This window comes from Alosa pseudoharengus, unplaced genomic scaffold (genome assembly GCF_046254945.1).
Source record: "Alosa pseudoharengus isolate Yale_2024_CS ecotype anadromous, Long Island Sound unplaced genomic scaffold, YU_APseudo_1.1 YU_APseudo_1.1_scf_3, whole genome shotgun sequence".
Lineage (NCBI taxonomy): Eukaryota > Metazoa > Chordata > Actinopteri > Clupeiformes > Clupeidae > Alosa > Alosa pseudoharengus.
Genome location: NW_027468718.1, coordinates 10051485 through 10063984, shown reverse-complemented (window position 1 = coordinate 10063984; position 12500 = coordinate 10051485). Strand labels below are relative to the sequence as shown.

At 42.9% G+C, this 12500-nt stretch overlaps 2 protein-coding genes and 1 pseudogene across 2 annotated transcripts in view; 2 read left to right on the top strand and 1 right to left on the bottom strand.

Annotated features, from left to right (window-relative positions):
- The window catches only part of LOC143100168 (zinc-binding protein A33-like), a 20479-nt gene extending 19991 nt beyond the window's left edge, over positions 1 to 488 (top strand). The window contains exon 6 of the mRNA XM_076263136.1: positions 1 to 488. This exon is cut by the window's left edge and continues 582 nt beyond it. The gene's annotated coding sequence lies outside the window, so the exon portion shown is untranslated.
- A 2568-nt stretch (positions 489 to 3056) lies between these two features.
- LOC143099820 (heat shock cognate 71 kDa protein-like) lies at positions 3057 to 4677 on the bottom strand (annotated as a pseudogene).
- A 7783-nt stretch (positions 4678 to 12460) lies between these two features.
- LOC143099819 (structural maintenance of chromosomes protein 1B-like) overlaps positions 12461 to 12500 on the top strand; it is a gene marked incomplete at its 5' end in the record, with an annotated part of 22413 nt that continues 22373 nt past the window's right edge. The window contains one exon of the mRNA XM_076262737.1: positions 12461 to 12500. This exon is cut by the window's right edge and continues 116 nt beyond it. Within this exon, the coding sequence (XP_076118852.1) occupies positions 12461 to 12500 (40 nt within the window).

Here is a 12500-nt window from a genome sequence, read left to right as displayed (position 1 = left end):
GAGAGGGAAACCTAGAGGAGAGGAGACTAGGAAGAAACAAAGCCATTTCATATGAGACTTCATCTTATTGTACTTCAAAGAAATAAATCTAAAGAGAATCATTCTTTGAAAGATACAAAGAACATGTTGTGGGAGAAAACTAAACTTCACTGTACCATACTAAAAATTAGAAATTATTAACTGTACTTTGCATGTTTTATTAAAGTAATAAATCAACTAAATGGACTGTAATATTGAAGGTGCAGGTAGAAAAGGTTGCAGTGCAATAGTGCATAAATGTGCATGCTGGGTTTCCCCTTGATTGCCTGTCTTGTTGTGCTGCATACTGTATGTGCTCCATGTTCCAACTGTACTCTGCTCTGTGTCTTGCCTGAGCCCTGCTACTCCATCATCAGTCTGTAAGTATCTTAACCCAGGTGTGTCAATCATTCTCTGTTAAATTGCCTTGTCAACAGAGGCAGATAAAAGTGGTCATGGGCCCTAGCCTACATTTTCTGTGCCCCCCTCCCCTTCCCAAGATAAGTTTTACTTTACTGAGGTACAATCACAATGTCCTTACAGAGCAACACTGAGCAAATGTTCACATAAGGCAACTTACTTACACAGCAGCCAATGAACCACCAAATACTCACAAAACATCCATGCATAAGACATAAAACTTCCATACAGCAACAACCAACTTAAAACATAATTCATATGATATGCTAAACAGCATCAGTTTACAATAATCAACAGCAAATACAGTAATGGCACAGCAGTTAATAGCCTAGGCTGGGGGTGTGTCTATGAGTAGGCTGGAAAGGGCATTACCCACCCAGAGATAAGTGTTTCTCATCCAGAGGAACCAACTGTCCACCCAAGATATGAGAAATGACCATCTCTATGCGTTTAAAACTGACTTCATTTTCTCAGGGAAGAACAGCTCAGCTTCTCTTTCTCTCTCGCAAACACACACACACACACACACACACACACACACACACACACACACAAACACACACACATTCACACAGAGTTTTATTTGTTGACTGGTTTGTCTGGTTGGGGTCACGGACATGCGTTGTAGCTGCCTGGCTGCATTAGCTGCTAGAAGCAACTCGAGCTAAGTAAAATTGATTGTTTCTTCATTTTGTTTTGTACAAGTTAGGGTCAGGGTTAGAGTTAGGGTTAGGGCTCATGTGTCCTGACTGTCATATGTTCATGACAGTGTCATGTCACTCTTATGTAGACACCTTCAAGTAAAGTGATACCAATAATGATTGTAAATTAACCAGGTAAGCCAGATCACCTAATTGATAACTTGATAACCTAACTGGATTCAGTTTAGTTATCCCCTTAATGTATGAGTTTGTTACCAGATAGTATTGATGGTGGTAATGTGAATTTTCTCCTAGAAAACTGTTCAGTTCATGCTGTGTTTTGGCTTCTGCTGTGTGTCCACTAGGGGGGGCACTGCACCCATGTAAATGTAAACACACCACAATATTATTTGGGGCATATTCTGGGAAAGATGATAGTGAGACCACTGGTTTTGGTTTAGAGGTGAAGAAAATAGCAACAGAATATTTATTCTCCATTAAAATGGCGTATTTGTGTGAAAGATGGAAAGTATATAAATCAGGAAATGTGCAGATATCCTGTTTAATCTTGCAGGAATAATCAAAAAGACAACCCGCAGTAACATAATTTAACCATATGCTCTAGGATAATGGTATTGTATGTCTTATAGGAACAGTGGGGAAATATAGATATGAATTCTATATATATGGGAAATATCACTTACAGCAGGTTATGAACGACGGAGACTAGGGGCTCTATTTTGGCGTTCAGAAACGGATGGTCAGAGGCGTAGAGTTATAGGCGTGACCAGTCCACATTGGCTAATTCAATGGTGCGATTATGTGGTCAAACGTCGGGCACTTGGCGCAAAATGGTTGTTCTTTCTTAATCCGTAATGGGAGTGTTTTGGCGTCTTCAGCTGTGCTTTATGTGCCTTTAGCTATAGACCAAGTTTTTCTTTATCAGTGGCGTAATGATTTTTAGAGGGTGTAAGATAGCGATTTTTGGTTCATGCGCCAGACCACACCTTACTGTATGTTGCTAATTACCCTACCCCTGGGCGCAGGGTTTAATAGGAGAGAAGCGCATGGTGAAAATCAACACATTATTGAGTGTAAGATAAGAATAAGCTTTGCGTCAAGATTTCCGCCACCTTGTGCTGGGTACATGATATGGACTAAAGTAGGATTGATGCCATATCAGCACCTGTGCTGGGTGCATGACATGGGCCTAGGATGGACTAAATTAGGATTGATGCCATATCAGCAGCTGTGGCTATTTCATGGCAATACTGATTCATAGGTGATGGGGTAAGGGGGAAATGTCAGGGGAATTTACAGCTGATCATCATCTCACTCAAGGTGGAGTTCTAGAGTAGAAAATGACCTTCAGAAATGACTTTCAAATGGTGCTCATTCTCTCACACACTAACACATGTACACATACACAGACCTTCACATAGTATTTTAATGTTACATGTTAAACGCTTTCAGATCTCTGTGTCTCGAGGTCACAGTGTGACAGTCACACCAAATACAGTATGGAAATATGAAATACAAAATAAAAGAGAGAAAATAGGTTTTATAGTATAACGTTTGTCAAGTACACAGTGTAAAACTGAAACTATGAATATAAATAAAGGACAATACAATATCAAATAAACTAATCACCATGGCATATGGAATTATGAAGCCATAAAATAAATGAAATTTCTTATAAAATAACCTGATGACAACACAGGGCAACTCCTAATAGACAAATGTGAACTGCATTTAGAGTGGGAACTGAAGATTTAACTAATGTTTAATATGCTGTATGTGTGGAAAGCATGGCATTCAAATAAATTGCTAAAGCACAAAAAGAACAAATCTGATAAATTCTAAATTAAAGGTGCTCTAATCGATGCTGGGTAACATCACTTCTGTTGACTTTTAAACAAAACAGAGAGCTAGCTCGCATAATAAACACTGTTTGTGAAACATAGGTGTAAACTACGTTTATGTGCATTTGACCTCCAACAGCCCTGAATACTCCTGAATCCTTGTCTCTCTCCAGACATTGTTATTCTTCCCCTGGTTCAACCTGCCTTTGTCATTTGCGATGGTTATATTGATCTTTCTGCCAGTTGTTTTGACCTTTGCTGAAACATATCCAATTCCGTTAGCCTCAATGTCAAAGGTGATCTCAATCTGGGGGACACCGTGTGGGGCCGGGGGGATCCCTGTTAGCACAAACATGTCCAGCAGGTTGTTGTCCTTGGTCTTGGCACTTTCTCCTTCATACACCTGGATCAGGACCTCAGACTGGTTGTCTGAGTAGGTGGTGAAGGTCTTGGTCCGTTTGAATGGCAAATGGGTGTTGCGGGTGATGAGGGTGGTCATAACTCCTCCAGCCACCTTAATGCCCAAGGAACATGGGAGCACATCCACCAGCACTATGTCCTGGATGTTCTTAGACGTGTCTCCGCTGACAATGGCAGCCTGCACTGCAGCGCCGTAGGCCACTGCCTCGTCAGGATTGATGCTCCTGACCAGGTCCTTTCCACTGAAGAAATCCTGCAGCAGCTTCTGGATTTGAGGGATTCTGGAGGAACCTCCCACCAAGACGATGTCATGGATCTGTGACTTGTCCAACTTGGCATCTCTCAGGGCTTTTTCTACAGGATCAAGTGTTCTCCTGAACAGGTCAGCGTTCATCTCCTCAAATCGATCTCTGGTGATGGAGCTGTAGAAATCAATGCCTTCATAAAGACAGTCGATTTCAATTCTGGCGTGGGAGCTGGTGGACAGCGTTCTCTTGGACATCTCACATGCTGTGCGCAGCCTCATCAGTGCCCTCTTGTTCTGGCTGAGGTCTTTCTGAAATTTCCTCTCACACTCCCTCACGAAGTGATCCACCATGCGATTATCAAAGTCAGCCCGACCCAGGTGAGCGTCTCCAGCAGTGCCTATTACTTGATAAAGACCATCTTTAATGGTAAGGATGGAGACATTACAAGTGCCAGCGCCCAGGTCAAAGATGAGGACGTTACATTCAGCAGTCTTGGGATTATTCAGCCCGTAAGCAATGGCTGCAGCTGTGGACCCGCTGACCATCCTTGGCACGTTCAGTCCAGCCAGCAACGCAGCGTCCCTGATGGCCTGGCGCTGGGCGTAGCTGTAGTGGGCAGGAACAGAGATGACGGCGTTGGCTACTTCCTGTCCCAGATAGGCCTCAGCAATCTCCTTCATCTTGGCCAGGAGCATGGAGGAGATCTCTTCCGGGTAAAATGTTTTTGTCTCACCTCTGTACTTCACTTGAACTTTGGGCTTTCTTCCATCACAAATGACGTCAAATGGCCAGTGTTTTCTACCAGACTGCACGTTACTATCAAACTTTCCTCCAATCAGACGCAGGGCATCAAAGATGGTGTTGTCGGGATTCCTGGTCACCTGACCTTTTGCAGCATCGCCAATCAGTCTCTCTGTGTCTGTGAAGGCCACATAGCTGGGGGTGGTTCTGTTGCCATGGTCGTTGGTGATGATCTCCACTTTTCCGCGTTGGAACACCCCCACACAGGAGTAGGTGGTACCCAGGTGGAATGGAAATGGAAATGGAAATAGCTTTTGCTGATGACATCCTGCTTTCTGCACACACATACACACAGACAACTGTCATTATGAAGCTATTATGGACCACTATGCAGTATCTATAAAATCTGTTAAAGTGAGTGCCTGTCTTTCTGTCTGTCTATTGTGTGTACTTGTGACCTAATGTAATATATAATGAAGTGATTATAAAATATGATTTGTATATTTGGTAGGCTACACAATAGATTGAAAATGCAATGGCAGTTTGGTGTCCTGGTCAGCTAAATCAAATAGTCCTGACTGAAAAAAAAAGATTACATCTGAATGTATCTAACATAATTTTACCTAATTTTGACACAAAATGTGTAAATGAGACAGCATTTGTGTATTTTTTGAGCAAAGCACAGTGCAAGCGTCATTTTGCCGTTTTGCTGCTTGGCCACTCATGTGCGTGCCGCGGTGGACACTGAAGTCCCATGCACCCCACTTCCATCAAACATTGCGACTACAGATGTGTCAATGAACGAACATACGCGTACAGTGTAGTCTGGAGCTTGATCTAAAAATCAGTACATGTATCTTACACCCACTAAAAAGCATTACTCCATTGACCAAGAAAAACCTGGTCTGTAGCGGAAAGCACATGTAAAGCAAAGCTGTGAAGAGGCACTGTCACAAGATGTAAGCAGCCCTAACAACAAGTCCAAGGCAACTCATTTTCAGGATGAATAAGCTATCCGCAGGATTTTTATTCAGTCATTCAAACATTATTTGGGTAAAGTTTTTCTTTTTTTTAGGCAATGTTTACTATTGTAACCCCTTGTGAGTCAATAGTGAAAGTAAATGACATAGATCTGTTTGTCATTGCCTATGAGACCTGTGAAATTAGTTTCAGTTCAGTTTGCCTATGAGTTCAAATAATAGGCGAGTGCACAGTGCATGTACAGTAGGCTGTACTCTGCTGGTCACACACAGGTTTTTATAAATCAAGTACCAGTGCTGACTGTCAAAATACCGACGTGCTGTTTGATGTTGTGCTGCTGGCTCTTGACAGATGAGAGATGTCATTATCATCAAACACACCCATGGCTGATTAAGAACTTGGCTTTAAATGCCAGCTTTATGAACTGCATGTCTTGTGGTTCGTTTGAGGGGGCTTCCTGTATATCACAGGCCTGCACCTATTAGAATATAGGTTGGTACATTTTACAATATGTTTGTCATGTTAAGATGCTATCCCCTTTCATGATACCTTCTCTGTAATAAACAAATGTAAATGTAAACAAATGTAAATCTTTTCAACAGTTTTATCTGTTTCTTTCTCATTTTAGTCAATATTGATTATTTTTTATAAAATTATAATAATTACAGAGAGTGAACAGCCAACTGCTCAGAGAAACTAGGCTGATTATTGATCGATCATAACACTCCTGTTTGAGTTGTGCTACAGTATTTTAATGTCTTTGAAATGTCACACACGCACACACACACACACACACACACACACACACACACACACACACACACACACACACACACACTCAGATGTCACTCACCGAGCAGTTGAAATGCTGAAGGAATCTCCATGCTGTGCTGATGCTGACTGATTCTGAGCTCTGTGAGCTTCTGCTATTAATCTCTCCATTTCCTGTGTTCTCACCTCATATGGCCAATCAGAAGAGGTCTGACATCTGACATAGCGTACATGGGTGGAGAAAAAACAGAAAGAGAGAGGGAGTGTGTGTGATTGCATGAGTAGGGGAGGGGGGCTATGGCTATGAGTGTGTGTGTGGGGATGAGGAGTGGGGGGGGGCTATGAGTGTGTGTGTGGGAATGAGGAGTGGGGGGGGGGGTATGAGTGTGTGTGTGGGGATGAGGAGAGGGAGGGGGATATGAGTGTGTGTGTGGGGATGAGGAGTGTGGGGGGGGGATATGAGTGTGTGTGTGGGGATGAGGAGTGGGGGGGGGGGTATGAGTGTGTGTGTGGGGATGAGGAGTGGGGGGGGGATATGAGTGTGTGTGTGGGGATGAGGAGTGGGGGGGGGGATATGAGTGTGTGTGTGGGGATGAGGAGAAGGGGGGGGGTATGAGTGTGTGTGTGTGGGGATGAGTAGGGAAGGGGGGCTATGAGTGTGTGTGTGGGGATGAGGAGAAGGGGGGGATATGAGTGTGTGTGTGGGGATGAGGAGAAGGGGGGGATATGAGTGTGTGTGTGGGGATGAGGAGAAGGGGGGGGATATGAGTGTGTGTGTGGGGATGAGGAGAAGGGGGGGGATATGAGTGTGTGTGTGGGGATGAGGAGAAGGGGGGGGGATATGAGTGTGTGTGTGGGGATGAGGAGAAGGGGGGGGGATATGAGTGTGTGTGTGGGGATGAGGAGAAGGGGGGGGGGATATGAGTGTGTGTGTGGGGATGAGGAGAAGGGGGGGGATATGAGTGTGTGTGTGGGGATGAGGAGAAGGGGGGGGATATGAGTGTGTGTGTGGGGATGAGGAGAAGGGGGGGGATATGAGTGTGTGTGTGGGGATGAGGAGAAGGGGGGGGATATGAGTGTGTGTGTGGGGATGAGGAGAAGGGGGGCGGATATGAGTGTGTGTGTGGGGATGAGGAGAAGGGGGGGGGGATATGAGTGTGTGTGTGGGGATGAGGAGAAGGGGGGGGGATATGAGTGTGTGTGTGGGATGAGGAGAAGGGGGGGGATATGAGTGTGTGTGTGGGGATGAGGAGAAGGGGGGGATATGAGTGTGTGTGTGGGGATGAGTAGGGGAGGGGGGCTATGAGTGTGTGTGTGGGGATGAGGAGAAGGGGGGGGGGGATATGAGTGTGTGTGTGGGGATGAGGAGAAGGGGGGGGATATGAGTGTGTGTGTGGGGATGAGGAGAAGGGGGGGGATATGAGTGTGTGTGTGGGGATGAGGAGAAGGGGGGGGGATATGAGTGTGTGTGTGGGGATGAGGAGAAGGGGGGGGGATATGAGTGTGTGTGTGAGGATGAGGAGAAGGGGGGGGATATGAATGTGTGTGTGGGGATGAGGAGAAGGGGGGGGATATGAGTGTGTGTGAGGGGGGGCTATGGATATGAGCAGACATGGCAGTATTTTAATTATATGTATTTTAAATACGTATTTAATTACTTTAGCATATTTTGTAATTTGTATTTTGCAGGATTGGAACCAGTCTAATGTAGTTTGTAACAAAATACTTTGAGGGATTGTGTTTAGAGTATTTCAAATACTTAAATACTTTCATTCTTTCTGTCGTTTTTCTCTAATAAGCCAACATTTCATCACTCAGTTAAATATATTAACCGTTACAATAAGCTATGCTTATCATAATCCGGGAGCCAAAGGCCAGAACCTTGTTTTGTTGGTTAAAGTTTTTTTTTTTTCTTTGCTGTTTCTTGTTGCCTAGGGGTTACTCCATAAGAATAGGGTGGGTGCCGATGATATCCCTAGGGCAATTCCCTATATTCGGCTCTAAAGTTGGCCTAAGTAGCAATTTGTCCATAGAAATATTAATTGCATTACCCTTTTGGAAGGACAGCGTAAAATGTAAACCCATTTTTCCTTTTTCTTGCAGTAGTTTGTACATTGTGACCAACGTAAGTGTTAGATACAACTTTTCTCTTTTACGATCCCCTCTGGACATGTCTGAAGTTAGAAAAAATGAAAAGAAAAGTCAACTGAGGGAGCCAAAATGGTCAACATGGGTTGTAAACCCAATTTCTTTGTTTGTGCTGCCAATTTAATATCACCCTGTAGACAACTTAAAAGCATTATATCTGTCTTTTCTGTTTCATCATCCCCTTAGAACTTTGAACGTTGAAAAAAAGGGAAACGCAGTTCAGTTTAAAAAGAGGCTGACCTGTTAAATGTGTGGTTCTACATTCATTGGTTACGGAAATGATGGTGGGTAGTATGCCATGTCAGTGGTTCTGAACTGGTCTGGCTTTGGGACCCACAATTTCCTATGTGCTTAAAGTCGTGACCCATATATATTTTTTCGCGTTCAAGCCAATTGATATTGTGAGCCCCATGGTAAGACAAGCGAAGTGCTGTAGGCCTATACTTGTTTGGAACATGCAGATGTTTGGCATTAGGCTACATTTGTGAAGTCAACTCTTGATGTCACCTTTCAAATTACTCGACAGGTATGACTTTGACAGGGGTGCCTTGTTTCCATGTGGCATTTTAGTTTTGATGGTTTCATGCTCTCATGTGCCAGTCTGCACACCACACAATGGGGTTTCTGTCCTATTTTCTCCAGAGTTTAAGTGAATCCATATCCGAGCCTAGGCTAGGCTACTTCAAATATTCAGAGTAGCAGCTTAATTGCGTTTACCACTAAAATGATGTCTAACGTGACCTGTCACATAAGCATTGTCTATGTCAATGGCAATAGGCTACGAATAAAGTTTATCAAAATAAAGGTCCAATATTAGATCTGATAAGGGAGCATTTTAAATTGCCTATTTATTTATTTATTTTTTAACCGCAAGCTCTGCAACCCACCCAGAACGGTTCCGTGACCCACTTTTGGGTCCTGACCCACCAGTTAAGAAACACTGTGCTATGTTACAGTTGATTCCACTGTTGCGAAATTTGCTTCTTGTCAGTTCAATCATTGATATGGGATGCTGTTTACATTTATTTTTACTAGATCTACTTCATAGGGGCCCCAATGTACAGAATTAATAGCCTTCTGCCAGCCAATCAGAAAATAGTATTTCTGGTCTCTTGGGGATACGTTTTCAATAATATGCCTTGTAGTTTATTTTTAAAAAGTTGGTATACCATGATTATTGTGTGGGTATTTTTGTATTTTCAAATTACTAATTACTTGTATTTTAATTAAATACATTTTTCACATCAGTATTTTCTATTTTATTTTGTTACATTTCATGAGCCAATATTTGTATTTGTATTTTTGTTTGTAACAAAATAGTTTTTGATGTATTTGTGCCCACCTCTGGATATGAGTGTGTTTAGTTCAATCCTACAGGTCATGTAATGGCTCTTAATGACAACTTGAAGGACAGCTAAGGTCCAAATGTGAACTTGATTGACAGCTAAGGTCCAAATTTTAAACTTATTGTAAACTTAATGAGAATAAAACCCGATGAGAATAAAAACAAATAGCTTGTGTGTGTGTGTGTGTGTGTGTGTGTGTGTGTGTGTGTGTGTGTAGGAAAACAGAGAGAGGGGTGACACATTTAATAGATTAGATTAAACTTTATTAATCCCAAGAAATGAAATTGAAATGTAAAGTACACACTCTGCTCAGTGTGCCCCAAGTGGCAGTTTGCAGTTAGCAAGACACGTGTCAGATGTGGGGTCAGTCAGACAAACAGTTCAAAAGATACAAACACACACACACTCACACAAATATACACACACACACAGAAACACACAGACAGACACACACACACACACACACACAGACAGACAGACACACACACATACACTCACACACACACATACACACACAAACACACAGACAGACAGACACACACACACACACGTTCCTGGACAATATGGTTGGAATCGTAGATTGGTGGTAAATTATACATGTATATATCTCTGTCTGGTGAACGTGGAAAGTGGTTTCTGCTGACTGGGAATATTTCCAAATTAAAGAGGGGTGGGGGGATGTAGGTCATGCTGTGGGTTTGTGGGTTTTCCTGTTTTCTAACACTTGACAAATAATTTACTCAAAAACTTCTGTCTGTTCAAAGCAGAAGGTGGTTTTTGGGTATTAGGGTTGATATTATACGTTATACTGTGGGTTAGCAACCTCAAGTTTTCCTGTTTTCTGACACTTAGATTCACACCTCTGAGTGGAAAACAGCAATGAGAGGGCGGAAAGATAAACAGAGATAAGGAACTATCCCCTGACGTGTGTTTGTATGTGTGGGTGTGTTTGAATTTGTGCATGTGAGTGTTTGTGTGTGTGTGTATGTGCAAGTGCATGTGAGTGTGTGTGTGTGTGTGCAAGTGAGTGTGTGTGTGTGTGTGTGTGTGTGTGTGTGCAAGTGCCTGTGAGTGTATGTGTGTGAGTGTGTGTGTGTGTGTGCGTACATCTTCATGTATTTATGCGTGCCATTTCGTCCAGACAGTCCAGCTTTCAAGCCCTCTGTCCAGACCTAGAGTGTCCTTCTATCAGGGCATTTGTCCAGCTGTTTGACAAGAACTCCACAACAAACAAGACTTATAGGTGATAAAAACAACACGCTCTGCGTTCTCACATAGGCTACGCTGTGTCCGTGCTCTGAACGCATTGGTGAACAAGACTTATAGGTGATAAAAACAACACGCTCTGCGTTCTCACATAGGCTACGCTGTGTCCGTGCTCTGAACGCATTGGTGAACAAGACTTATAGGTGATAAAAACAACACGCTCTGCGTTCTCACATAGGCTACGCTGTCTCCGTGCTCTGAACGCATTGGTGAACAAGACTTATAGGTGATAAAAACAACACGCTCTGCGGTCTCACATAGGCTACGCTGTCTCCGTGCTCTGAACGCATTGGTGAACAAGACTTATAGGTGATAAAAACAACATGTCTGCGCGTGATATGAACACACAGACACACAGACCGACATTCCTGGAATTAATAGATATATTTCAATGTTTATTATTAATAATCATATCCATATCCACCTATACAAATAATTTACTCAAAAACTTCTGTCTGTTTAAAGCAGAAGGTGGTTTTTGGGTATTAGGGATGATATTATACGTTATACTGTGGGTGAGCAACCTCAAGTTTTCCTGTTTTCTGACACTTAGATTCACAGAGTGGAAAACAGCAATGAGAGGGCGGAAAGATAAACAGAGATAAGGAACTATCCCCTGACGTGTGTTTGTGTGTGTGGGTGTGTTTGAATTTGTGCATGTGTGTGTGTATGTGTGTGTGTGTGCAAGTGCATGTGTGTGTGTGTGTGTGTGTGTGCATGAGTATGCGTGAAAGTGTGTGTTTTTGTCCGATAAGTTCCAATGCACGGTAACACACACACACATGCATGCGCGGATGGAAGCAAAAAAGGACAACAGTATGGCTAACTAGATGTACCGCAGAGCGGTACAAAATATGACCGCTGCCCAGTCCAGCACATTTTTTCCACAAAAAAAGTTGTGTTCATTTCCTACTTTGTTCCTTTTTTGTGTGTTTGTAATTGAGTGTGTGCAGAGTGTGTGGTTGTTTTTGTATATATGTGTTTTATGTGTGTTTTTTTTTGTGTGTGTGTGTGCTTGTGTTTGTGTATGTAGGTGTGTTTGTATGGGTGCATGTGTGTGTGTGTATGTGTGTTTATGTGTTTGTGTGCGTGTTTGTGCTTGTTGTGTGTGTGCATGTATGTGTGTGTGCATGTGTAGTGTGTGTGTGTTTACGTGTCTTTGTTTGTGTGTGTTTTTATGTGTTTGTGTCTTTATGTATGTGTACATAAATAAAGCAAATCAGGGAACCACCTACTCTTTGCGATAAGTGCCATGGGATCTTTAACAACCATGGAGATTCAGGACCTCAATTTAATATTCATGCAAAGGAAAACATCTGCAGTACAGTGTCCCTGTCACTGCAATAGGCCATTGGGATTAATATTTGTTTGGTGGCTTTTGGCCAAAGGGAAGAGTGCCACCTACTGGCCAGCCACCAACACCACTTCCAGCAGGAACCTATACTCTTGAAGTGGCCCAGGGACTGCTGCTGATTCTGTGGTCCTGCTTCATGAGGATACCAAGTGATACCTCTTCCACATGTATTTGTTTGTTTGTTTGTTTGTTTGTTTGTTTGTTTGTTTGTTTGTTTGTTTGTTTGTTTGTTTGTTTGTTTGCTTGTGTTGCGGCGCAGCTGAAGCGCTACAAGGAGCTGAAGG